The following is a 26,319-nucleotide window of genomic DNA, read 5'->3' as shown; positions in this document are numbered from 1 at the left end:
CACCCGGCACAGCCACTCCTTCGGCAGAGTTGACTCACACTCTGTAAGAGGACACCAGGCCAGGCTTGTTCTGCAGGCCGAGGACACAAATAGCTGCCAGCTGAACCCGGACGCCTGGAACCTCTTTGCATTTAAAGAAAGAAGAAAGAAGAGGCGAGCTCCAGCCAACATGATGTGCCTGAGGACCGGTGTGCTGCTGCTGCTTCTTCTCGTGTCTGGGACAGTAACGCAGGACGGTGAGTTCCATGGCGGCTGTGGTATGTCCCACTGGTCTTGTGTTATTAGGTGACGCAGGAGATCTTATTAAACCATAACTTTAACCAAAGACAGAAGTATTCAGAAACTTTACTGAAGTAAAAGTACTAACACCACACTGTTAAAATACTCTGTTGCAGTTAAAGTCCTCAGGTACTACATGTGTTGTGTGCAGTTAACGTTCTGCGTTCAGAAACCTTACTCAAGAAAAAGTACAAGTATTCGCATCAAAATAAACTTAAACTTATTTTTTAAAGATTTCCCTCGGATGTAATGGAGGAAAAGTAGCACAACATTAAAATACTTAAAAGGTACAAGTACATGGAGTTTTCCCCCGTCGGGCTTTAGGCGGACTGGAGCAGCAGCTTTAAAACGGAGAAAATTGGGTTACCCTCCCTAAAGGAGTTGGTTCTTTTCTTTTCTTTAGGTTTGTTATCATCCTTCAGCGTCTGATGTCTCCAATGCCAAACGTAACATTTTGGTTGAAGTAGTACGCTTTAGTAGATTAGGACTTTGGTCTGTAACCACCATCCCTCCAGTCTTATCCCGGATATGACAATGATCCGAAGATGATACAAGTCATGGAATCAGCATATTCTGGTTGGATATTAACAATAAAACCTTTTTCATCCATAGCATCAGCATTAAGACATGTGGGATCTTTTTCAGATTTAGGGCAAAAACCGGAATGTTCTGTGCATGTAAACTTAGTCACAAGAGGACGTCCTCAAATGTCCTCCCCCTGACTCCCTTTTTGCACAGTTTGAATCGCCTTTCTTGACATTTGTCACTTTTACTGCCTATCCCAACGTGTGTTACTTTTTGGACGTCCCCTTTACTTCTACTCCCGGGACGTGAACACCGGTTTCCGGGGTGAGAGTCTCGTGTTTTCATTGATTTCGATGCAAATTGCAGTGCTTTGTTTTTCATGAAATGGTTCATGAGAGCCCCCTGACAGACTTCCACATTCCAGCCTGACATCCAGACTAGTGTCAGCTTTTCAGCATCCAACAGTCACACGCACATTAAAGCCACAGCTAACTACTATTTTCAATTCAATTTTATTAACTGTGTCAAATCCTAACCGCAGTTACATCAGGACACTGTACAGACGGAGGAGGTCTCGATCACAATCTATAATCTACAGAGACCTTTGTTTTTAGATACATAGTAGGAGTGTGTGTTTCCTGTGGAAACGAGGCTGCGCACTGGTAGAGAAAACCACAGGCACGCAATGGGCGGGCATGCTCGACTGTAGTGCAGCACCTATCAGGACTCATTTGGTGGTCTGATTCTGATTCTGCCTTTTTAACTTAATGGTTTGTAAAGCTCCTGAAATACAGGTATGCTTATTAATATATTTCAGTTATTCCTGCAGATTCTTTCCTGTAAAAGCAGTTAAGAACTTGCGTGAGCTAGGCTTGGGTTTTATCTGGTTCCGTTTTTCTGCAGCTCATTTTGTAGTCTGAGTCCTGCATACCAAAGCCACTCATTGTGTCAGTCAGCAGCGGTGTTGCCATACCAACCAGTAAATACACTGGATGATTCACAGGAAAACAAAAACACACACACACACACACACACACACACGTGAAGGGACACCCCTGGCGCTTATGTTCACTGTGACTCAAGGTGCAGAGCTTTAAAGTCTTCAGCCCTGAATGACCGGCAGATCAGACAGTTTCTACCTATGTTATAGGACTACTAGAAACAAGACCACCAGACAGGTTCTACCTATGTTATAGGACTTCTAGAAACAGGACCACCAGACAGTTTCTACCTATGTTATAGGACTTCTAGAAACAGGAACACCAGACAGGTTCTACCTATGTTATAGGACTTCTAGAAACAGGAGCACCAGACAGGTTCTACCTATGTTATAGGACTTATAGAACCAGGAACACCAGACAGTTTCTACCTATGTTATAGGACTTCTAGAAACAAGAACACCAGACAGGTTCTACCTATGTTATAGGACTTCTAGAAACAGGAACACCAGACAGGTTCTACCTATGTTATAGGACTACTAGAAACAGGAACACCAGACAGTTTCGGACAGGAAAACAAATGGCAAAACTATTGGTGCAAGTAATTGTGGAAAAAAAGCTTCAAACGCAGCAACTAAAACAGTAAAAAGTGACAAAATCTGGAAAAAACGTCAGGAATACTACAATAATGCAGTTGAAACCTGATTCGTAGAAAACGTTACATACCGGGTAACGTTGGTACAGGCTGGGTGACAGGCGGCAGCTGGAAGTCGGACGAAGGATGGGAAACCGTTATAATATGACTTTTAAATCAACATCCAGTGAGCCAAATATCATGTTAACATTATTCAGTTATAGGAGCTTAGCTGGGAGCTTCATGAAGAAAATAAAGTTAGCCGCCCTACAGCTGCCAGAGTTGGCTTCAACTTACCTTTAACCTTAATAAACCTTTTATTACCTTCTAAAAGCTGTGTTCAGGGTGCTTATGAATCATAAAATAGTAGTGAGAGCACCTTTTGGCTTAGATATTAATGCACAGAACGAGTTATCAATGCACGGAACGTGTAACAACAACCACATGCTTATAGTGGCAATGACAATGCACAAGGCTGGGTAGTGTATTACATGTAACTGGCTGCATATGAGCATTACATATTTGAATTATAAAAATAACAAAGTAAAGAGGAAGACTGCCAGCTCTATCATAGAGTGCGTTTGTGTTGATTTATAATTCTCTACGTCTTCTTGCAGGATTCGACCTGTCCGACGCCCTGGATGATCTGGGTGAGTCCCTCTCTGAAGCATCATGTTCATGTTTTTATGGCCATTCATTTTGCTGATATTCCCGGTGTTTGCCAGTTGGATGGCTGTCAGGTTGTAACACTGCTCCGTTATACCGTCCCTTAGCGCCAGCGCCAACACCTGTGAAGCCCAAAGAGAAGCCCAAGGCTCCTGAACAACCCAAAACCAACGGTGGGTGTCCTCTCACCTGTCACACAACGAACAGCTGGTATCAGACTGGTAGCAGGGCTTCTAATTGACCCCCAAAATTCGGGACATATCGATCTTGGTGGGTAACATTGTGAAGTAAAAACCAGGCCCCAGATCGTAGGGATCGGGTGGTCAAGCATCCACCTTTTCTCTTTTTATTAAATTCCTTCAGTTCATAAATATGAGTGAGCATATTCTAGTTAGTTATATTAAACCGTTCTGTTTTTAACTTGATGAAAATGTAAAACTATCCCCAGCCCTGAAAACAGGCTTCTGCCCCCCCACAGTCAGCTATGAAGACTGACACCAACCATGAACACACTGGAGGTTTTGGATGCTTTCTCAATGTTTTGTCGCTTTTTGATTTGAGTTTGTAATAATTTCTCCCCTGGATTAATGTGTGGATTCTTTGCTCTTGGTTTTTAAAGCTTTTCTTTTGATGGAGCAGTTAGCATCGGATGTTTAAATCTCTTCTTTATCTGTCCTCTCCAGGGGGGCTGGACCTCTCTGATGCGTTTGGACCAGGTAACATTTCAAAATAAGATTTAAAGCCACTTTTTTTCTCTTGAGCTCAAATTTTCTTGAATTTAAACAAGTTTACCTGTTTTGACCTATGAAATGACAAACTGATTATTAGAGTTTTTGTACACTGTCCCCGAGGCTTTCTTACCTTTAAAAAAGGTTTTTGTCGCTTTAAGTTTTTTCTTTACTTCTTCAAGAAGTAGGAAAAGAAATGGAGAGTTTTGAAAAAGCGACAAACAGCAGATAGAGATTGTCATAAATACTTGTTGCTGCTTGTTTCTAACTACTATACTACTACAAATATATATTTCTGGTATTCTGCAGATGAGCCAGCTCCGACTAAAAAACCCAAGAAACCGAGTTCTGGAGATTCTGGTAGGTGTACCGGTCCAATCTCTTTGATATCGGTATACACAAACAAGGTTTTTCTGCAAATGTATTGGAGATGAATACAAATATTAAATCATTTCATCAGTGTCTAAAGAAGAGTTTTTGTGTTGTATAGGTGGTTTTGGGCTAGATCTGGAGGACGCTCTGGGTCCAGGTAAATACTTCCAACTCTGGACTGTAATAAACGAATTTACAATACGTGGCCGAGATGATCACACAGAACTCAGACTATGGGACACTTTGGATATTTGCGAGATTATTGGGTCTGGTTTCTGTTCCCTCAGACCCCAACCCCAAACCGGACAAACCTGTGGTGGACCCCCCAAAGCCCCGAGGTCAGTTTGTCAGGTCACATGTTTTTGTAGCTTTCTTTCTCCATGTCAGTTACTTTAACGTTTTAGTTTCTTTTTTCATTTGGTTTTACACGTTGTTGCTTTCCTGAAGGTGGAGGATCCTTTGGAGACTCTGATTTGTTGGATGTCAGTGGCGGAGACTACAAACCTGATGGAGGACGCTCCGGAGGAGGTACAGCAACATTATCTCTGTTTCCAATCACACAGCTTAATCTGAATTAAGAGATATCGAATGAAAAATGCTTTAAAGAACAGGAAACAGCTTCTAACTTTCCTCTTCCTCCTAAATCCAGGGCGGGCGGTGGACCCCGGCTACGACTCTCAGGGTACGCTTTTATTCCTGTGGTTTTTTCTTCTGCCCCATCTTAAAAAGATTGCATCACGGCCGTCGCCAGCCTGACTAATCCATAACAGAAAGATAGAGCCGACTAACATTAATAACCAGATAAAAGGTTTTACTGTGTAAGAGTGTAGCTCATACAACCACACGTCAAACATGTCAGTGGTCCAGACCAGATAAAGGTTTTACAGTGTAAGAGTGTAGCTCATACAACCACACGTCAAACATGTCAGCGGTCCAGACCGTCAGCAGGATACACCACATGGAGGGGTAGCAGCGTCCATCTCAATGTTTAAAGGCGTCTATAACATCTCACCTGTCCATTTAAAACCCATTAGGAGTGAAGAAATGGAGTGAGTTCTGTATTAATCTTGTATTTTCTTTTAGAAGTCTAATAATTGTCTGACCCTTATGTTTTCTTTCCTGACAGGCGGTGCTGGCGACCAGCCTCAAGGTAAATCCTTCTCGATTCTATCCCTCTACTTCCTGTCTTTGTGTCAGTGTGGACATCATTATGACTTCCTGCTGCGTTAACCTGCCCTTGTCTTGATGATTTCCCGTTTCCTGTCCCAGAGGAAGCGTGCTCACAGCTTCTGTTTCCATCGTTGATGTTTCAGGCTGTGTTGGTTGGTCGGGGCTCTGAAAGCCTCGCGGTGCGTTTGGTTTCACTTCCTGCAGACTGATCTTTTCTTTGGGGATTACTTGGCTTGGTTCTGGTTTAAATAACACATTCTCTAGTTTAAATGATCTGATATGGATGAGTAAAATTCTGATATCTTTTAATGTCTGACTTGTCCCCGTGGATGGAGAAGTAAAGAGTTTTCTGATGTCCTGAATGTCTGAATCCTTAAAGCTCCAGTGATTGGACACAGTTGCCAGGAAGTCAGAGATTGGTTGAATTTACGTGAAGTGTTGCAATGTAGACATGGCTAATTCCTGGAGGGAGTGCTACCCTCTCACGTTGGTTCCTTGTTAGTTTGGTTCCTAACCCTGTGAAACTCCCAGACTACTAACTCTTTCTGATCCCAGCTAACCGTTTTGTTGGCTGAATGTAACCGTTTAGACCTAACGCTGCTGTAACGTCCACCTTTATCATACAAACCCCTTATTTAGAATGTAAACATTGGAGGCGAAGCCAGATGGTGTAGACGTTAGGGGCGAAGCCAGACGGTGTAGACATTGGGGGTGGAGACAGATGGTGTAGACATGGGGGCTGTGGGTACACGATCCGTCCTGCCTGCACGATCCATTCTGCGCATGCGCACGATGTTCACACATGCACATAAATACGTAGCTGAAAACCTGGCTGTTTCCCTGCACTATTGGTACCACGCATGCGTCGGAACACTTGACGGCCAAGCGTCACAACGGACAGCTTTTTTTTTTTTTTTTCATTTTATTAACAAAGAACAATTATATCGCCAGTATGTTCATATACGAAAAGTCAATACCAGAGGTGCATATACAGAATATATATATAAAATTACGTATTAGCATTTTTTGCAGGCCAGACTTTTTTGTAGTTCACAAGTGCTCAACATGTAATTTATACTTTTTAGTAGTTTAAAATTAACACTTGTCACTGATCCAAAACTGTGTGCTGACATCTGTGTACCAGTCATAGGTGACATTATTATTAAGTGATCAACATGTAATCTTTTTTTTAATTTATTTTTTATTTTTTAATTATTGTTTACGCCAGGCTATGAATTACGAAGTGTTTACGTGGTGGCCAATCCGAAAATATAAAGGAGTTGTTACATTAACATTTGATTACATGTGGAATGGGAATTCTTTTTGACTCGGGGAAAGTCAAAGCATTTAAAAAAATAAAAAATAAAACATTTGCAAGACAAATACAGGGCCCAGGCCAGTAAAAAGAATATTCCAGCACCACATTAACAAGCCTCAAATCATGTTTCATATTATTGTAACACGTTACATTAACATGCACTCGTTTGAAATCAGCCAAAGTACGCATTTTTACGCGGGGGGCAATTTATTTTGCTGCAAAAAATTGCAGATTTCCATGCAAAATAATGCGGGGCTTGCAGTTTTTTGTTGCTAAAAGTCAGAAATATCTTAACAGTAAGTTGAAAAATGTTGTGTTTACTTTACACTAGGCAGCCATTTCCCCTGTTGCCATGGTAATGTTATGAAGTGACGCAATTGCACAACAAGACAAACACATTCCTTTTTTCATTAGACAGCAGTTGTTCCAAGTGCCCGCAATTTCATCCCATAAATATCCCAGATATTCTATTGAATTTTTAAAGAAAATGTGCCGCATAATGAAGGATTTTTGCAACAAATCTTGCGCATGTGCAGGACGGATCGTGCAGTGTCGTGAAGCCTGGTAAAACACAATTATCATCTGCGGATGCGTGAACATCTTGCGCATGCGCAGAACGGATCGTGTATGCAGGACGGATCGTGTACCGACAGGGGCGAAGCCAGATGGTGTAGACATCGGGGGCGGAGACAGCGGTGTTGACATTGGGGGGTGGAGACAGCGGTGTAGACATTGGGGGTGGAGCCAGACGGTGTAGACATCGGGGGCGGAGACAGCGGTGTTGACATTGGGGGGGCGGAGACAGACGGTGGTAGACACTGGGGGTGGAGACAGACGGTGTAGACATCGGGGGCGGAGACAGCGGTGTAGACATTGGGGCCGGAGCCAGACGGTGCAGACATTGGGGGCGGAGCCAGACGGTGTAGATATTGGGGCCGGAGCAAGATGGTGTAGACATTGGGGGCGGAACCAGATGGTGTAGACATTGGGGGCGGCGACAGACAGTGTACATTGTTTTTTGCCTTTAAAAAAAAAAGATTATTGCTTTTTTTGAAACTTCATTTTTGTTTGTGTTTTTGTTTCGTTTGGACACTTTTGACACTTTTAGTTGTTTTTTACTTGTGTGTAAATGCACAGCTGTCTATGGCAGCAGCAGAGTCTGCTTCAGATGTACCTGCCCCATTTTGAAGATTTTGCAATAGGCACCGTTGTGGATCGTGTTCCATCAGGAACTCCTTGGAGATACGCTGCCTAACTTAGTTTGATATTCTTCATGTTGGTACCCCTGGCCTGGTTTACTTTGGGCTAAATCGCTGCTACGATTGTGTGTCGTTGCAGATCCAGACCTTCTGTGGGGCCAAATCCTGAAGATGCTAAACGCTAACATGCCCGAGGAATTCTATGTGTGGCTGTCCAACCTAAAGCAAATGTTAAACCCGCTGATAGAGAGGGCCGCGGATCTGCTGCGGGCTCTACCGTGAACCGTTTCTGACCTCTGATTGGCTCTCAGCTGTGATGGTTACACATTTGGCTCAGTGTCCGAGGTGGTTTGGGGCAAAAATATTGTGTGTGTTTGAAAAGGATTCAGAGAGGAATCTCAGTTTCTGGTTACGGGAATACTTTTATCTATTTCTTGCAGTTTCAAAAAGATATTTATTTTGAAAATTTGAAGATGTTTGAATGTGTGCTCCCCTCGGAACACTTTCTTGGACTCAGTTTTTTTTTTGGGGGGGGGGGGGGGGGGGGGGGGGGGGGGGGGGGGGGCATATATAAAGTATGTTTGAAAAGGAGTCAGAGTAATCACGGTATCTTGAAGTTTTTTTGTCTTTTACGGATTCTGGGAGTTATTTTGAATCTGTGTACTTAACATTTTGGACTAAATGTACTTCCTACATCCTTTGATCGCTGGTCTGCTCTGTTTTATGGAAACTTTGCGTAAAATGTCTGCATCAGACCGGCAAGAAATATCAAAGCAGTAAAATATGTCGTTCATCCAAGGGAGGCTCAGTACCACGCCCCTGTCTGGGCTCCAAACCGACGTACTTTACAAACCGGTTTAAAGTTACCAAAACACAAAACGTTGATGAGTAGTTGGTTGCACCAATAATACATCCAAAACCCTTAGATGTGTTCCCCTGCCATGTCCTGTAGTGGTGAAGTGCTGTAATAGTCTAGTTAATTAAGACTTTTGCAGAGATTTGAGGCTCATAAGGACACGGTTACTAATGATGGGTAATGTTACTCTTTCTGGCACCAACCAAACTATTTTCTTTGGGTTTTCAACGTCATTGTTTGTGACGTTCTTTTACACTTTAATGACACTCCCTCTGCCCTTTGACCCCTGGTTTGCTCCATCTTATGGACACTTTGTGTAAAATGGATTTAAGCAGCGCTCTAAGACTTTAAACACCATCATCTTAAAAGGTGCTCTAAGCGATGTCCAGCGTTTTTTAAGCTAACCTAACCCTAACCCCAGAACACACTGTAAAAAACATCTCACTATCTGCCTGTCCCCTGAACACACTGTAAAAAACATCTCCTCACTATCTGCCTGTCCCCTGAACACACTGTAAAAAACAGTCTCCCAGCTGGTAACCAAAAGAAGGAGCTGGTGGAACCATCATCCCAGCAGCATTAGAACGTAGGTTACTTCCACAATGCACATTCAGGACTGTTTCAGCACGGGAGGGAGAGGGGGGGGGACGAGATGAGGAGGGAGGGAGGGAAGAGCTAGCCTCCATATTGTGTGACAATACTTTCAACGCAATACTTTGCTCTGGAGGGAACTACTAGTACTGTTGGGTCCTTGTAAATTATAGAATGGTCTAGGTCTGCTCTATCTACAAATTCTAGAGCGGTCTAGACCTGCTCTATCTGTAAATTATAGAGTGGTCTAGACCTGCTCTATCTGTAAAGGGTCTTGAGATAACTTGAGACATTGAACCTAACAACAAGTGACGTCACCCAACATCTCTCAGAGCACCTTTAATCTGTGAGCTGGGTGTGTCCCTTCATTCTTCTTTTAATCTCCTCCCAGCAGCGCCCTGACTCAGCGGTATGGAGTATCATCTCATGTTACCTTTCTGTAAAGAGAGGGCTTTTGGCACCTTTTAAAAAGTTTTTCATGTTTTTGTCGACGTTGGTTGTTTAACAGTTTAGTAGCTTTTTTCAAAGTTGGCGCTCTCTTTTTAATGTTTTTGTTGCTTTTCTAATTTGTTTTTCCAACATCAACGTTTTTGATTTGTGTAGATCATTTTTTTGGCAGTAAATAAGCTCATTTAACAGGAACTGAAGTGTTTGATGAGTTAGTGAATAGATGTGATTCTGTTACTGGATAGTAACCATCTGCTCATTTAGACGCTCACATGATCTGGGCTTGAACATCTAGTTGAGTGAGACTTTATTTGCAGAACAAATAGGATTATGTCTTTTTCTTTTTGTTGGAAAACACACCTTACACTCACTGTCAGTCCGAACACCTGCAGCAGTTTGCATTATTCATGTAGCAGCCGCCATGCAACGGTTTTCCCTTGCAGCACTTCGAGAAACGAGTAGTTCTGTGTGCTCTTTTAGAAAGCAGGCAGAGTATTTTTTATTTTTGGTGGAAGCTTTTCCTTGTTTAGCCTCAAGTCTTTGTGGAACTGTAAAGTCATGAGTTGTATGATGCATAATGAATAAAACGTGGTCTGACTCACTGTGGTCTTACAGCTCAACTGAAGAGCCAGGCTTGTGTGTGTGTGTGTGTGTGTGTGTGTGTGTGTGTGTGTGTGTGTGTGTGTGTGTGCGCGCGCGCCTTCCCCACCCTGCCCTTTGAATCAAGTTGTTTTCCGTTGTTGTGTTCTGTTTTCTATTCCTCACCACCTCCCTACTTTAGTTACAAAAGAGACTTAAGAGTTGGGAAACTAACTAGGATGTTCCAAACTGGTCACTTCCCAAACAAAATGAAAACAGCTGCCTTCTTCTGAATGTTTTAGAGATTTCTCATGGTGTCCCCCAGGGGTCAATGTTGGGGCCCAATTCATTCTTAGTGTACGTTAATGATGTATGTAGAGTGTCTGAAGCAATTAAATGTGTACTATTTGCATATGACAAACACTTTTGAACTTGATTTCTTTAGATCTTATCAAAATTGAAAATTAAATCTGAGCAAAACATGTTATTTGGAAAATATAAAACTAACACTCAAATACAGTTACAGAATAATGGAGCTATTATTGAGTATATGAAGTCATACTTCTATACAATAGTTAGTTCTGGCTAAAGCAAAACATGCACTGGATCAGAAATCACTGCATCCTATACTTGCCATTAACATATTTAAATTACAAAAAAAACATAAGAATACCGCATCCAGTCAGATTTTGTGATCATACTAATATCATGTTAAACTTTTTTTTCTATTCTGTTGGATACGTTTTAACAAACTGCTTTTTTAAGTTGCATTTACATTCTCTAAACATGCTAAAATTAATTAGAAATACACATGATTTCTAGGCTGTTAGTAATGTCTTGAATAATATAGCTGCTGTAAGTGGAGCATGGAAATATGCTTTCTGGAGTTGGTTGTTAGCGGTTCTGTGTTTCATCAGAAGTTATTGGCTGCAATCTTGTGGAGAACCGAGGTTATTACAGGAACTGTCCCACAAATGTCTTCAGCATGTTCTCTTCTGCTTCTTTAAAAAAAAATACTTTTTATTATGTATGAGTCAGGAACGAAGATAGGAAGTCAGTGACAGGAAAGATGAGTTAAACTACAAATTCTAAGACCCATGTCGCACGATGCCTCACGAGATCTTTGTGTGGCTGATTTCAATGTTTTTGCCGACATTAGACAATAGAAAGTCTGCTGAAATGTGTTTCCTGTAACTGTGTGTGTGTGTGTGTGTGTGTGTGTGTCTGTGTGCGTAGCAGAAGCTGGAGCCGGGCCAATTGCGGGCATCGCCAGCGCTATCGGAGTGGCGCTACTCGGAGCGGCGTCCAGTTACTTTGCTTACCAGAAGAAAAAGCTCTGCTTCAAGATACAAGGAGGTTGCTGTGCTTTTTGATTTCAACTCTTGACAATATGGATTATAGTACATTATACTTAGCTAACAGACGAGACTGTTTCCTGTTTAATCGTTTAAACTATACATTTTCTTTGCCTTTTTTTCACCTTTTTGCTGAATTTCTTTTTAAAACATGCTTGTCCATTTTTGGCCTTTCTCTGCTTTTTTCCCCAAAAGGTTTTGTAACTTTTTCAATATTTAATATAAAACATATAATACCGACATGTGTCTGTGTTTAGGTGCGGATCCAGAGAGCGGTAAAGGCCAGCGGTCTGATCCCCAAGGTATGTCTCTCTGTCGAAATTCATAGAAAAACATTCTGGGAATTTGACAGACCACGCCCCTCACAGTATGACTGACTTGAAATTTCTCACACGTAAGCTCAATGTGCTCTACAGAAAAACCTCATGGACCATAAACCTTTGCCATGATGGATTTTTTGCCAATTTACATAATGTTGAAAATAGTCAAATGAATAATATATTGTCAGTGTTAATTCTATCAACACCGAAATTGGTATAGGTCAAGGTCAAAGTTTATTTCTGTGGCACATTTACAAACAGTCGCTTCTGCCCCAAAGTGCTGTACAAATATAGATAACATAAAATAAAAGCATAATAAATAACCGGAAAAACACATCTAAAACAGAATAAGCCAAAAACAAAAAGACAGACAACAGTTAAAAACTTTGCTCAAATCAATAGCAATAAAATGTCACAGCTCAGCTTGTGTTAAAAGCCAGCTCAAAAAGATGAGTTTTTAAAAGTGATTTAAATGGAGGTTTAGGGCCTTGCTGGACTGAGGTACACATTGCTACCATATATAAGCATTTCACAAAAGGGCGGAGCTTAGTAGACAATTGGTAAATTCACAATCATCGTTAAATTTGTAACATATCTTAAGTCCATCTTGAGGAATTAGCTTACCCAGTGATCTTGAGAAATACCACAAGCAAGTACCGCAAAACCCGCAGGACATCCTTTCACCTAAATGGGTACACATGGTCTGGGGTTGAGTCGTAACCACGACCTGAAGGGTCATGTTAATTGGTCCATGTGGGCGTGGCCTATTTTGCATCATATGCTAAATGATGCCTTTTAAGTTACTGGGGGCTGGAACGCGCTAGAGGCATGGACATTGTAACCATAACTGATGATGTGCTCATGCTTTTCAAAAAACTATAATGCCGTTCAGCCTGATGGTGGCGCTATGACTTACTGTAAGGCCCAAACTTTGAAAGGCCACGCCCCTCACAAAGTAAGTCCAATTGATTTGAAATTTCTTCCACATATGCAGCTCAATAAACTATAAACATCTGCCATGATGTTGATTTGCATAATGTGTAAAAACAAATTAAAATGTGTGAATTTTTGATTCATCAACACCAAAACTAGTATACAACCTTGCGGGGCGTAGATACACATTTCTACCAAATATGATCAAAATTGGTGATTGTCCCTTTGTATCAATGTTTTTCTCAAATTTTCAAGACCGCGGTTTGGTCTCATCATAAATCTTTGATCTGAACTAGTCTTCAACATTACAAAGTAACCGATCAGACCTGAATGTGTGTGTGGGATGTGTGGTTCTAGTTTTACTAACTCTAACTCGGTCTTTGCATTAACTGCTGTGTTCTTTTCAGTTTTCAGCGAACTGCTCAAGACATCCTAAACCGAGTCTGCATTTGACAACTCTTCTCTCCAAAACCCAACTCCATCCAACACTCCGTCAACGGCCGTCTTCAGTCTCAACGATTCCTCTTTCCTGTTACACAACTTCAGCCTCACTTGAAAACTATAAAAACCATAAGTTGTGCATCATTTATTTTTTAACCAACCTCAGCCCCCAGTGGAGATTTCTAAGATGATTTCAAATGAAAAATGCTTTTAACCATTTTCTTCTGTTTCCGATTCTGTTCAATAATTTTACCCCAACAGTAGAAATACCTATAATTCCTTTTAGTTTGTTTTTTGACAAGTAAACTAAAAATTCCTTGCATATCATATTTACTTTCATATATTGAAAATATAACCTTTGGATATGGAAGAGATTTTAAATGTTTCCCAAAGCCCAAGACAACCCAAAATGTCTTGTTGTCCACAACTAAAAGATATTCAGTTTACAGAAAAGAAACTAGAAAATATTCACAATTAACAAGCTGACATCACAAGTTTTACTACTTCACTATTTTTATATAAAAATAATCTGTTTTCTAATTCTAATAAGTGTTAAATTTGACAAGGTGAGGTTCACTGCCTCGCACAACTCAAACAAGGTGTTTGTTACAGTTTACGTGAGCTAAGAGGTATTCCCCTCTGTGTCTAGTTTTGTTTTCCTTTAGCACCTTAAATCCTAAAAGTTTTGTTCACCCAAAAGAAAAAGAAAATCAGGGTTATCAAGCCGTAGTTTTCTTTGCCCATGTGTTACGATATCCGAGTCTGCGATTTCTGCCTAATTTCATTTCGTTTTATTAAGTTTTTTCTGTGTTTGTACAGCCTCACTTGAAAACTATAATACCATTATTTGTCTATGTAGAACCAGCGGAGCTTTTCATGATGATTACAATTATTACTACTGTTCACATGGATTTGTTTAGGGCTTAAATGTGCATTAAACTGAATTTATCGACTCAAACTTTATGCTGATGACACTGTCCTTTACAGATATTTAAACAGCATAGTATTAACTTAAACTTAAATTGTGAAATATACTCCTAAAAGAGGAGGAATTACACAGGGAAGCTGGGTTCTCTTTGCAACCAAAGTTCAGGCCATCTTCGGAGAGTTTACAGCTTTTAATCATATACTGGATCTGAATCCATCTGAAGGAGCTTTTTGATCGCGATGTAAAACTGACTACATGTACAAATCCAATAAAAGTGAGGTGGCGTTGAAAGTAAGAGATCAAATGTTTTATATGTAACATACAGTGTAAGCTTCATCTTTTTTGTTCTTTGTGTGCTGCGAAATTTATTTTGTCTGTAATTTGATTCCTTAAAGTTTGTTAAAGCTGCACCAACCCATATTTTGATATTTTGCCAACAAAAGAGATGGAGAGTTTCTGCTGTCTCTGTATTTTACTTCTCAGCTTTGACCCTTGTCGCTTGCTGTAGCAGAGCATAAGCCAGGAAAGACGTGTGTAAAGTTTCATGAAATCAGAAGTGATGCCTCGAGGGCTTTACGCTGTAAAAAGTCCCATAAGATATCGATGTGTGGAAAGATAAGCCTGATTGGTTTATAGTCTCTGGGGGTGGGTCATACACACGTTTTGGGCTAATCATTTGAGAAAAATCTTGAAAATATGTCAGAATCTTAAATACGATTTCGACACCTTTCTGTCCCTTTTTTAGCATTTGTCAGCTTTTTTGTTGCAGTATTTCTTTTTTTCACCTTTCCGATGCTTTATTCCATCTCCCTCCGGCGTATATCAGGGTTTTTTGTTGCCTATTTTCTAGCCCTTTCACACATTTTCGTCTTTTGCATCAGGCGCTTGTGTTAAGATGTTAAAAAGGGTAACACAGTGTAAATACTTGACAATAATGTGTATGAATCCTCTGCTTTAGGCCTGACGCTGAAACGATCATGATCTCAGTCTGAACGTGTTTTGTTGCGTCTCAGTTTGACTCCAGGGACGTTTACATTTTAATATTAGAAGAATGGATCTTTTGTGAGTGGATTTAAAGTGTGTGCATGTTTCCAATAAAGATGTGTTGTACAGTTTGTCTGCTTTCTTATTATTAATAGTTCATTCTCAACTTCATCTAGTGGTTTTTAGACACTTTTAAAACTTGTAACATCAACATTTGTGCAATATTTTCTTCTGGCGTTTATTTTTTTTAGCAACTTTATGTGCGCTTTTAACACTTTTAAATGCTTATTTTGACACTTTTTCCGTGCTTAAGATGCTTTTTTTCTGCGCTTTCCTCACTTTCACACTCTGTCAGCCCTCCTAAAGACACCATGTAAAGACTATGTACTGCAGCGCTGAAATGTGGAAAGGGAAAGTTGATCAAGTGTGTGACCGAGCCATCCGCACTGAGGGTCGACACACTGTTGCTCAACACTTGGCAAAGATCGCTAGTTGAATGACCCCCCCGGCCCCCCCCCCCACACACACACACACACCCAGCAAACATCCAGTCTCTATTTAAACTGTGTGTCTTCTGTAGAGACGTCTGCTGCATGAAAGATTAGTATTGAAGATTTACGCTGTGGATAAAGTTACTAGATCCAAAATGTCCGGTAGGTGACGTCCTGTAATCTGAGGGATCGAAGATTTAACCTCTCCTGCTCTTTGAGTTGTGTTATGATTGAAAGGTGCTGAGTCGGTTAGATCAGCGCTTACTCAACAAGGAAACTAGACGGAGCAGAGTCCCGTTACAGTTCTTATCCCTCGATCGTAACTCTGGGATCCGTATTTGACACTTTTCTAAACGTTTAAGGCTCTTTTTTAAACTTCCACTTTTTGAGGCGCTGTATTGGCAAATGTTTATGTTCATATTTTACCTAAAGTAAGAAGGGTAACTTGTGTTTACTTCTCAGCTGCCGAGACTTTTTGAATTTTTTTAAATTTTTTGTTAGTGTTTGTTTTGTTTTTAAACAATGTTTGTTTCTACGCCTCTGATTCTTTCACCATCTTTTTACACTTTAATTGCATTTTTTACTTGGCTTCACTGTCTCCAGGCGCCGAGGCCTTCGTCACCATGGCGACCACAGACTCGTACTGTATGGGAGCGACGGTGGTGGCCAGGAGTTTGCGGCGTCACGACACGACTCGAAGCATCGTTGTCATGGTTACGCCCAACGTTTCAGAGCAGTCCAGGTGGGTGAAACGTGGCTTACTGGGTTAAAGGGGGGGCAGAGCATCTGGGGGCCCCCAATCTTTGAGGTGTTGGACAACAATGGGAAAACAGCATTTTATAGCTTTTTTTAAACATTTTTGTACCTTTCTCCAAAGTTTTTGTTACTTTTATTACATCCTGTTTTGTAGTTTTCCCAAACGATAAGATATTTAATACCTTGAAGAATACTTAAGACCATAATAACAGTGGGTGCTAATGGGTCCCATGTTTTGTCTGATTTGACCTAAAGTACGGTTATTGTCACATGAAACCACTGAACATGTTAACGTTTCAGCGTGTGAACGCATCATAACTTTAAAATGCTCGTGGCCGGCCTTAACTCCCTAAGCTCCCTAGACAAGATGTCAGCTGGTTTTGATGCTTTTTGATGTTTTTTTGGTGCTCATGTCTGTCATTCTGTTGACTTTTGTTCGTTTTCCTCCTGGATTTACCTCTTCAACGTCTTTTGTTGTTTATTTCTGAAGTTTTTATCACTTATTGATGTGTTTGTCCTTTTCATGTGTGGTCACATTTGAATCTTGACGTCTCTTTCCTCAGGCTCGCCCTGCGGGAAGCGTTTGATGATGTCATCACGGTGAAGGGGATGGACAGCGAGGACCATCTCCGTCTGTCACTGCTGGGACGTGCCGAGCTCGGCATCACCTTCACCAAGATCCACTGCTGGTCTCTGAGCCGCTTCAGCAAGTGTGTCTTCCTGGACGCCGACACACTCGTGAGTCCCTAGACCGACTTCAGACGGGAAAGGGGGTTTCGTTGGGATATCCAACCTGTGTTTGTGTTTTTAAACGTTTTTGGTAATGCCGTTGACGCCTTTTTAAACCTTTTTACATGCATCCATGTTGATGTCTTGATGAGCAGCTTTCAGAAGAACTGACTGCCCGTTTCCTCTCAGGTCCTTTGTAACGTGGACGAGCTCTTTGAGAGAGACGAGTTGTCGGCTGCCCCGGATCCTGGCTGGCCCGACTGCTTCAACTCCGGCGTGTTTGTCTTCAGACCGTCGCTGGAAACGCACCGTCGCCTGCTGGATCACGCCCTGCAGCGCGGGAGCTTCGACGGTAACGCACGACTACATGTCGGAGTCATAAATCACTACTGTGTGCTCTTAATACTGACTACGGATACTTTCCTACAAAATGAAAGATGTGTTGGTTCAAACAAAGATAACGTGTGTGTGTGTGTGTGTGTGCAGGAGGGGACCAGGGCCTGTTGAACTCTTTCTTTAGCAGCTGGCCGGTGGACGACATCAGGAAACATCTGCCGTTTGTCTACAATGTGAGTGCCAGCTCCGTCTACAGCTACCTGCCTGCTTTCAAACAGTGAGTGGGTCTGCCCTGCCTCTAGTTCCTATTAGTTCCTAACTAACTAACCCTTTCACACAGTGAGTGGGTCTGCCCTGCCTCTAGTTCCTATTAGTTCCTAACTAACTAACCCTTTCACACAGTGAGTGGGTCTGCCCTGCCTGCAGTTACTATTAGTTCCTAACTAACCCTTTCACAGGGTTATTGGGTCTTTGGTCGACGCTTTTGGTTTTTGTTCTTACGTTTCTTTTCAAAGTTTTTTGAAGCGTTTGTAGCCGTTTTTGTAGAAACCTTTGGCCTTTTTTACACTTTTAATCTTTTTGATGCTTTTTGTTGGCGCTTCTGTCAACGTTGTAGTGCATTGCCTGTGCGAATACATCTCAACTCTGCTCACACACTTACTATAGTATTGGTAGATAGGAGTTAACATTTTCAGGCTGACACAAATGTGTTCCATTAAAGATTGGAGCTCTGTTTTCTCCATCATTAAATCAGCGGGGCGCTTATGTCTGTTTCGCCATTTATTATAGTTTTTTTAACAGTTTTGTTCTTGCAGGTTTGGCCAGAATGCAAAGATCGTCCATTTCTCGGGAGCAGGGAAACCCTGGAGCTCCTGTAGCCAATCACAGTCTCCCACCATGGACTACTTTGTGTCTCTGTGGTGGAAGGAATACAACACGAGCAACAGCAGTTACACAACCCCAGCCGCGCCAGGGAAAGCCCAACAGGTACCAACATCTGAAACATGAAATCATTTTCCAAGTCTTTTTTTTGCATTCACTTGCAATTAACTGAGAGTTTACTATGGACAATCATGCGATTAATTATGAGCAATTATTTCAATTCATTGACTGTCCTTGTTGTCAATCATACCCAAAACAAGACCAAAACTGACATGTTTGTCCGTGGCCTACTGCTCAGTCTCTCCAAACCCTTAAAAAGCCCTGTTAAAATGTCTAACCCGAGTTGTGATGTCCATCAGCACAATGCAGGATGTCGGCCATGTTGGTTTTTACTCCAAACCCTCGGGCCTTTCCTTCTATAGCTAAAAGTTTGTTAATCCATGAAATAAGGTGCAGCGTTTTGGCTGAAGGAAGAGCGCCACGTAGCTGCCCTGCTTGGTGTCAGCTGGCGTCCCAAAACTCAGCACTGTCTCTGGTTTGGCAGGTCCAGGAACGAGAGACCGAGACGCCGTTTAGAGAAAACTTGGACAGTTCCATCTCGCTGCTAGCACACTTCTCCCCGCTGGTTTCGAGGCTTCACCCGCCGTCTGAACCGGAGATGGTAGGTAACACATCTGTCCATCCATGTCTATCCATCCATACACATCTATCCATTCATCAATATCTATCCATCCATCCATACACATCTATCCATCCATCAATATCTATCCATCCATACATGCAAATCTCTCCTTCCCTCCACATCTATCCAACTATCCATATCTCTCCATCCATCCATCCATACACATCTTTCCATCCATCCATCCATCTATACATATCCATCCATCCACCTACCTACCACATACCCACCGGTGTGTCATATTCTCTAAACACTGAGTTCATTTGAAGCCAACCATATTCTGTGAAACCAAAAAAAGAAACCTGTGCTAATCAGTCCATTAATTGGCATAATGAATGACCTTATCAGCTTAGCCACTTGTGTTTATGATACATCATAGTGATTATAATTATGGCCGCTTATGTTGTTGGTTCCTATTCATGTACGAGTGTTTTTAATCAACCACAGGCCTCTGAACGCCTCGCTGCACATTATAATAACTATATTTATACACTGTAATATACAGTATCTAATACTGTGTTATATCTACCACATCCATCAGTGTTATCCAAAGAGCTTTTTCCAACATGTCTCGTGCTTCTTTTCATGTTTTTGTTGCTTTATTTCACTCTTTTCTGTGCATCTGTAGCTTTAAACACTTTTGTGATTTTTAAACATTGGCTTCAGTTTTGAGACGAGGAAGCTTGGTCCATTATGTTTTAGTCTAGTTAAAGCTGGATCCGGCTCTGTGTAGTGTTCCCACACACATAGCACACAACTGGAGGAGGAAGACGAGGATGAAGACAAGGTCCAGGACCCAGCGCCTGGTGCAGAAACTGATCCACATCATGTGAGTAAACTCTCGCCTTCACACCGCAATGGGGGCAGAGCCAGAAGTTGTAAACAATGGGGGTGGAGCCAGTTGATGTAAACAATTGGGAGCGGAGCAATATGTTGTAAACAATGTGGGGGTGGCGCAAGATGTTGTAAACAATGGGGGTGGCGCCAGATGTTTCAAACAATGTGGGCAGAGTCAGAAGCTGTAAACAATATGTTGAGGGGGCGGGGCCAGATGTTGTCAACAAAGGGGGTGGAGCCATATGTTATAAACAATAGGGGTGGAGAGAGGTTTTTTTCAACAATTGGGGGCGGAGCCATATGTTGTAAACAATGGGGGGGGGTACACCCTACACATTCAGTCGGGTCCGCTATGTTGGGCTTTTTTTCTCCGTTTGAGCCGTTTTTTCCCTTTCTCCATATTATATTCTTACCCTCCTTGTTACTTTCCACTAGAAGCTGCTGCTCATTGGGTGAAACATATGGCGCATGCGTCTTCTCCATCTCTGCATCAGTAAATCTGGGATGGGTACCGTGGTCTACTTGAGAAAGCCCTGAACGTGCACTTATCACAGCTATCTCAACCTGGCTGGACGTAGCTCCACCTGTTCATCCTGGTTATCTCCACCTGGCTGGACATAGCTCCACCTGTTCATCCTGGTTATCTCCACCTGGCTTGACATAGCTCCACCTGTTTATCCTGGCTCGGCAAACGTGCAACCGATTAAGCCACGATGAGCAGATCACACTAAGTCATGCTGCGCTTTTTCACTCATCCTAGATATCTTTATTCTACTTTTGTGCAACAGGCCCAAGATGTTGTAAACATTGGGGTTGGAGCCAGATTTTTTAAACATTGGAGGCGTAGAAAGATGCGGTTTATAAATAAACGACAAATGTCAGGAAAAAAAAAGTGTTATATCATGTTTCTCCCAAATGATGTTCTGATATTTAGGCATTATGTCAAATATCTTGAAAAGTAATTCATACAGCTGCTGTAGATGGAGGATCCCCCCCACCCCCCACCCAATGTTTACAGCGCCTGGCTCTGCCCCCCCCCCCCCCATCAGACAGCACATTGTGCTTAGAATGAAACTACAGTAGAAGCCGAGCGATAAGACTGATTTGTTGTCTTCCTGTGATGAGGGCAGAGCGCTGCAGACGGAGCTGCAGACGGAGCCAGAGACGGAGCCGCAGACAGAGCTGCAGACGGAGCCGCAGACGGAGCCGCAGACGGAGCGGCAGACGGAGCGGCAGACGGAGCTGCAGACGGAGCTGCAGACGGCGCGGCAGACGGAGCCGCAGACGGAGCCGCAGACACCGAGGCGGAGCGACGGCGGCGGCGGGGGCGGTGGGAGGCCGGCCATGCCGACTACCTGGGCCGAGACGCCTTCCACAACATCCAGACCATGTTGGACCGCTTCCTGGATTAATGGATCGCACACAGGAACAAACACCATTTTAAACCTTAAGATTCCTTTTTACAACATCTTCATCACTTTTTGAAATAAAAGTCCCTTTGTCCAAAAAGTTTTAGCGCTTTTTGGCACAATTGGAATTATTGTCCGCTATCTGGATTACTAGGGGGAAAAGCAAAAAAACATCTAAAAAAGTGACAAAGATATCCAAACAGGCCACAAAAATGTCAAAAAGCAACACAAACAACATTTTTTGCCTTTTTCACCTTTTGTCGTTTTGCTGAGATGTTTTTTAATTAACCAATCCACACCCTCTGGATTAACTGCTCACACACAGGACCTCTGAAACCCCCACACACACTCGGTCCTGTAGTCTATTTCTCATTTCCTCCAAAGTTCACCTTAGTCCGGACTAATAACAATATTAATAATAATAATAATACACAATAGAAGACCAGCCTCAAATGGAGTCTGAACGTTTAAAAAATAGTTTTAACAGAACTTGCCTTTTTTCAAAATAAAAGTACTTCAAAAAGAAAAAGTATTAACTCTACATGTCTGTTTTCCAGAGTTGCTTTTGGTTGAATTGAGTCAAATATCCCTGACATAGACAGAAAAAACAAACATTAAAAACCATATTTCAGCTTTAGATGCTGTTCCTCTCCCACGGGGGGGCGCTGTGCCTCTACCTCCGGCTTCTGGGGGACTCCAGGCAGCAGTCTGCTGGGTGATCCACTCCAACGTGAAAAGGCCTCCCGATGATTGCTCTGAGAGGAAACCCAGCACAATGCCACTCTCTCGCCTTTTATCTGAAACCGGTTGAAGTCGAGATTCACTCGGATCTTTAGCCCGAGTCTTTAAGTAGACCCATGAATAGCTCTAGTATCATTAACCCAGGTCACTTGAGTCCTACTACAATTAGGTGACCAGATTTCTCAGACAAAATCCGGGGACATTTTCAGCTCAGAAGCGTATTTACCTCCAAAACAAGTAATGTTTTTACTTTAGCAAAACTTAAAACGGGGACACAAGACCTAGAGCTGTTCTCATTAGGGGCTGAGCCCCCGCCCCCCCAGGTCTGATCCTAGACCCACCCCTGCTGCTACTTCCTACTCCACTCCACTACACCTCAGAGGGGAATGTTTCAAGATAGAAAGTCCTAAAATTTCAAGATAAAAAGTCCTAATACTTCAAGTTAAAACGTCCTAATACTTCAAGATAAAAAGTCCTAATACTTCAAGATAGAAAGTCCTAATAGTTCAAGATAGAAAGTCTTAATATTTCATAATGTTGTAATGTACTGAACTACTGACAGCTTTTGCTTTATTGCTTAAGGCTTTTTTCTGCAACAGCTCTTTGAGAATCAGATACAATAAAAACTATTGAGGACATATTTTCCTTTGACATTGATGCAGTATTAAACAAGATCTGCAGTCGGCACCAGAGAAACAACTGCAGCGTGAGTTAATATATTGTCCAGCTTGTATTTACGTTCATAAAAGTGCTTGTTTTGCTGCTAACAGACTCAGATTAATATTCTAAGTGTCTGACAACATTATGGAAAGGATTTCTAAGGAGGTCGACCTTTCTGTTAAAGATTAAGATCCTTTTTAAAACATAAATGTCTAAATTGCGTTGGCTAAACCCACCAGACTCCATGTAAATTATCAGTGATTTTAAGATCGTAAAATACGGCTTCTAAAACATCTCTGAGCAGTGCTGGTTCTGGGTGTCTTCAGCCTGCGTGTGTTGGGTGTGCGACCATCGGCTACGTTTTGTCAGTATTTTCTTTCTTTCATTCCAATTTCGGGTCTGTCAGTCACAGTGAAAACAGGGGACATTTCCGGGGACAGATCCAGCCGGGGACAGGTCGCCAAAATCGGAGACTGTCGCCGGAAACCGGGGACGTCTGGTCACCCTATACTACAATTCAATCTAAAATGATAACAGCGCCACACACAAACCTATTGCAACATTAGCTTCCACTATTCATCCCCATCTTAGCTGCAAAAAGCTTTATGACTTACAGTTTGGTAGGCAACAACTCCACAAGTCAACTCCAACAACTGAGTGAGCAGAGAGACTCAGGGCCCGAAGCTCCCAGACCACGGGACTCACTCGAGAACCCTTGATGCTCTGAGAGTCTCTCAATCTCGGGACTCACGTTGTCCTGAGTAGATCTGATTCAGCCAAGCCTGAGTCTCTCCTCGAGCTCAGAGTAAAGCCAATCAACAACAAAAGCCATTCTTTCACTTCTGAAATAACAGAAGGTGTTCCGCGTGTAGCCTAGCAAGGCCTGATGTAGGTTTGGTGTGTACACGTAGTTTTTGAAATACAATTAGGTCGAGCAGACAGGAAGAAACATAGCAAGCATCAGAATTAGGTTGATCAATAAAAATAAAAAAGTAATCACTACGGGCATTTCTCCATTCCTGTTTTTATGTCTACGTTGAAAGCCTATCTATTGCTTAGGCTACACAAAGTTAAGACCAGAAATGAACAGTAGTATGCTTTCTTTCCAGTGGCTAGTACTGAGTTTCCTTGGTGATTTAGCAATACTGACTCAAGTTGCTCAAGTGACTCACACAACCCGGTTCAGTTTAGTGAATGACCCGGAATAACCCGAATCCTTCAAAGGAATCGAGTTTGCCAGGCCTAGTTTACATGGTTGCAATGACTTCCCGAGAAATGATGACCTGTCCCTGTTCCAGTTGCTCACATTCAAAGGAAAGAGAGCCGCTGGCTTGGGTTCAGTAAGCAGACCGCTCTGCAGAGGGTTGTATGTCAAAAAAGTCATAGCATAGTACGTCAAAAACTTGATAAGTCATAGTATTAGAAATAGAAATTAATAGTATAGTATGTCAAAAAAAGTGATAAAAAGTCATAGTTTGGTATGTCAAAAAAAGTGATAAAAAGTCATAGTACAGTATGTCAAAAAAGTAATAAAAAGTCATAGTACAGTATGTCAAAAAAAAAGTTATAAAAAGTCATAGTATGGTATGAGTATTGGCAGCCTGAAAAAGTGTTAAAATGTAGCTTTTATTGGACATTTTCAAAGCCTTCCTTTTTTAAATTCCACATCAGAATGTTCTGATATTACTCGTGTGACAGTCTGGGGTTGTCAAAAAAGTAATAAATAAGTCCTGTTATAGTATATCAAAACACGCCATAAAAAAAGTCATAGTACGTTGGAAAGAAATGTCCGTATAGTATGTAAAAAAAAAAGTCAAAACAAATAGTATTTCAAAAAAAGTAACAGTAAAGTATGTTAAAAGTGTCAATAATACTTAGCATATGGAAAAAAGCAACACAAAGTCATGATATATTATGGCAAAATGTAGTAAAAAATGTCATGGTAATATGTCTTCTTTGGTTGTGTCCTACTCTTGTGTACTTCGCCACTCCTCTCCCTAGGGAGCGCTGCCTGGCTGAAGGGAAGCAGTTCCAGAACCCCCTTGGCTTTAGATAGGCTTACTCTCCTGCAGTAACTGGTGTAGAATAGGTATATGCTGGCCTTGCAGTACTGGGTGAGTCAAACCTGGGACTAACCCCAACCTCCAAAAAAAATCTAAAATAGGACTGATCCTGTATTTTGAGAAACACACGTGCTGTAGGGTAAGGATGTTTATCACCATGCAAGCAGCACAGATGTACCTCCTTACTCCCAGTCTGCTGCTGAACCAGGTAGGGCATGACTAAAGGCTGTGCTGCCTCAGTAACACTGCAGTGGCAGGCGTGCCAGTAACAAAACAGTGGCAGTTAGCATTTTACATCGACTTCCTGAACACCTCCATCTTGAACAGGGCAAACGGCACATAACATGGGCGCCGTTAGCTTTGCTCGCTGGACATTGAGATTTAATGTGACCCTTCTTTCCACAAAACTGACAAATAGGGAGACCTTTGTTTTTCTTTGCTGCATTATTTCTGGGGAGCTTATATCTACCCGTCTGCTCTCCTGGTGAAAACTGAGACCACCCACACCAAACCCCACAGACTTACCCTTAGGTGTAGTCAGTCGATGGTTCTTGTCATGACGGAAGATTTCCGGTCCCCTACACGCAGGCAGGAAGGCCTCCACCAGTTGGGCAGCTTTCTGGCCGTTCTTAGGGTCTTAACCCACATTCTTACTTCAGGAGAAGGGGTGCAGAGAAACTGGAATCAGAGTCAGAACCTCTCCCTCTTCCACTGTCTTCTGAGTAGGCTTTACACATTTCTCATGGAGATCTTTCAGTTGATAACTCTCTCAAGGAGTCTCGCCTGGATGGACGTCTGGCTCCCGAAACCTCTGACAATACATGTTTTCATTTATCTCATACTTTGCAAGAATGGCCTCTTTAACATTGTCACAGTCCATTGACTCCTTAACATCCATCGCAATCCATAGCTGCTCCAGGTTGCTGGCCCCTCTGGGCGCTGAGGAATGTGGACTGGAGCAGATAAAGGACAAGCAGCACCACTTTCTTCTTGGTCCTCAGACTCTCCACTTACTCCGACTGCTGTCCATTCCTTCTCTCGCGACTTTTCTCCTCAAGCCCTTTTAAGCCAGCCTCACCCAATTGGCATGTACCACCTGTACCAGTTTGTAGGGGGTGAGCCAAACTGAAGAAGAAGAAAACCCTAGAATGTGGGAAATACCATACCATGTTTTACCTATTGCCCAGCCCATCTCTTCAGACAGGACCTAATGAGGCAAACATGCATGCACTCTCCCCAATCAAGCTAGTGAGCAGCTGATCCCAACCCCCACATCACAGGCAGAACCAGAGCAAAAAACTAGTAACCCATAAAACCTAGTGAACTGGGGTCTGTTTCAGAAAGCCGGTTTGGTGAAAACCAGTTTGTTAACCCTGAGATGGGCCAGAGTCCCCCCTTCACTCAGGTTTGACTAACCTCCCTTTCTAAAACAAAAAACCCAGAGTTTACCTCATCTCAGGGTCAACAAACTCA

At 42.2% G+C, this 26,319-nt stretch overlaps 2 protein-coding genes and 1 long non-coding RNA gene across 3 annotated transcripts; 2 read left to right on the top strand and 1 right to left on the bottom strand.

Moving 5' to 3' along the window:
- Window positions 1-16: 16 nt before the first annotated feature.
- cd99 (CD99 molecule) lies at window positions 17-13,569 on the top strand. Its single transcript, XM_034864968.1, has 13 exons — window positions 17-236; window positions 2,994-3,026; window positions 3,150-3,215; window positions 3,726-3,758; window positions 4,080-4,130; window positions 4,261-4,299; window positions 4,430-4,480; window positions 4,590-4,670; window positions 4,792-4,824; window positions 5,269-5,292; window positions 11,542-11,658; window positions 11,915-11,959; window positions 13,318-13,569. The coding sequence occupies exons 1-13, from the start codon at window positions 170-172 to the stop codon at window positions 13,344-13,346; spliced, it is 669 nt and encodes a 222-aa protein (XP_034720859.1). The 5' UTR covers window positions 17-169; the 3' UTR covers window positions 13,347-13,569.
- LOC117939576 lies at window positions 1,934-11,474 on the bottom strand. The gene is made up of 3 exons (XR_004655626.1): window positions 11,464-11,474; window positions 11,052-11,054; window positions 1,934-2,186 (listed from the first exon to the last, which is right to left on the bottom strand). It is a non-coding gene; the product is annotated as an uncharacterized LOC117939576 (long non-coding RNA).
- Window positions 13,570-15,788: 2,219 nt separating the features above from the next.
- Window positions 15,789-21,832, top strand: gyg2 (glycogenin 2). The gene is made up of 9 exons (XM_034864921.1): window positions 15,789-15,916; window positions 16,358-16,496; window positions 17,074-17,248; window positions 17,429-17,591; window positions 17,726-17,852; window positions 18,391-18,562; window positions 19,002-19,118; window positions 19,870-19,965; window positions 21,104-21,832. The coding sequence occupies exons 1-9, from the start codon at window positions 15,910-15,912 to the stop codon at window positions 21,383-21,385; spliced, it is 1,278 nt and encodes a 425-aa protein (XP_034720812.1). The 5' UTR covers window positions 15,789-15,909; the 3' UTR covers window positions 21,386-21,832.
- The last annotated feature ends 4,487 nt before the right edge of the window (window positions 21,833-26,319 follow it).

This window comes from Etheostoma cragini, chromosome 24 (assembly GCF_013103735.1).
Source record: "Etheostoma cragini isolate CJK2018 chromosome 24, CSU_Ecrag_1.0, whole genome shotgun sequence".
NCBI classification, from domain to species: domain Eukaryota; kingdom Metazoa; phylum Chordata; class Actinopteri; order Perciformes; family Percidae; genus Etheostoma; species Etheostoma cragini.
This window is presented reverse-complemented; position numbering and strand designations above follow the sequence as displayed.

What these genes read in the sequence shown, in the direction of transcription:
- gyg2 (XM_034864921.1), top strand. An exon ending in AACGTTTCAGAGCAGTCCAG is followed by an intron (nt 16,497 to 17,073) that starts GTGGGTGAAACG and finishes CTCTTTCCTCAG; the next exon opens with GCTCGCCCTGCGGGAAGCGT. An exon ending in TCCTGGACGCCGACACACTC is followed by an intron (nt 17,249 to 17,428) that starts GTGAGTCCCTAG and finishes GTTTCCTCTCAG; the next exon opens with GTCCTTTGTAACGTGGACGA.
- cd99 (XM_034864968.1), top strand. Translation starts at nt 170, where the DNA reads ATGATGTGCCTGAGGACCGGTGTGCTGCTGCTGCTTCTTCTCGTGTCT. An exon ending in TGCTGGCGACCAGCCTCAAG is followed by an intron (nt 5,293 to 11,541) that starts GTAAATCCTTCT and finishes TGTGCGTAGCAG; the next exon opens with AAGCTGGAGCCGGGCCAATT. An exon ending in CCAGCGGTCTGATCCCCAAG is followed by an intron (nt 11,960 to 13,317) that starts GTATGTCTCTCT and finishes TGTTCTTTTCAG; the next exon opens with TTTTCAGCGAACTGCTCAAG.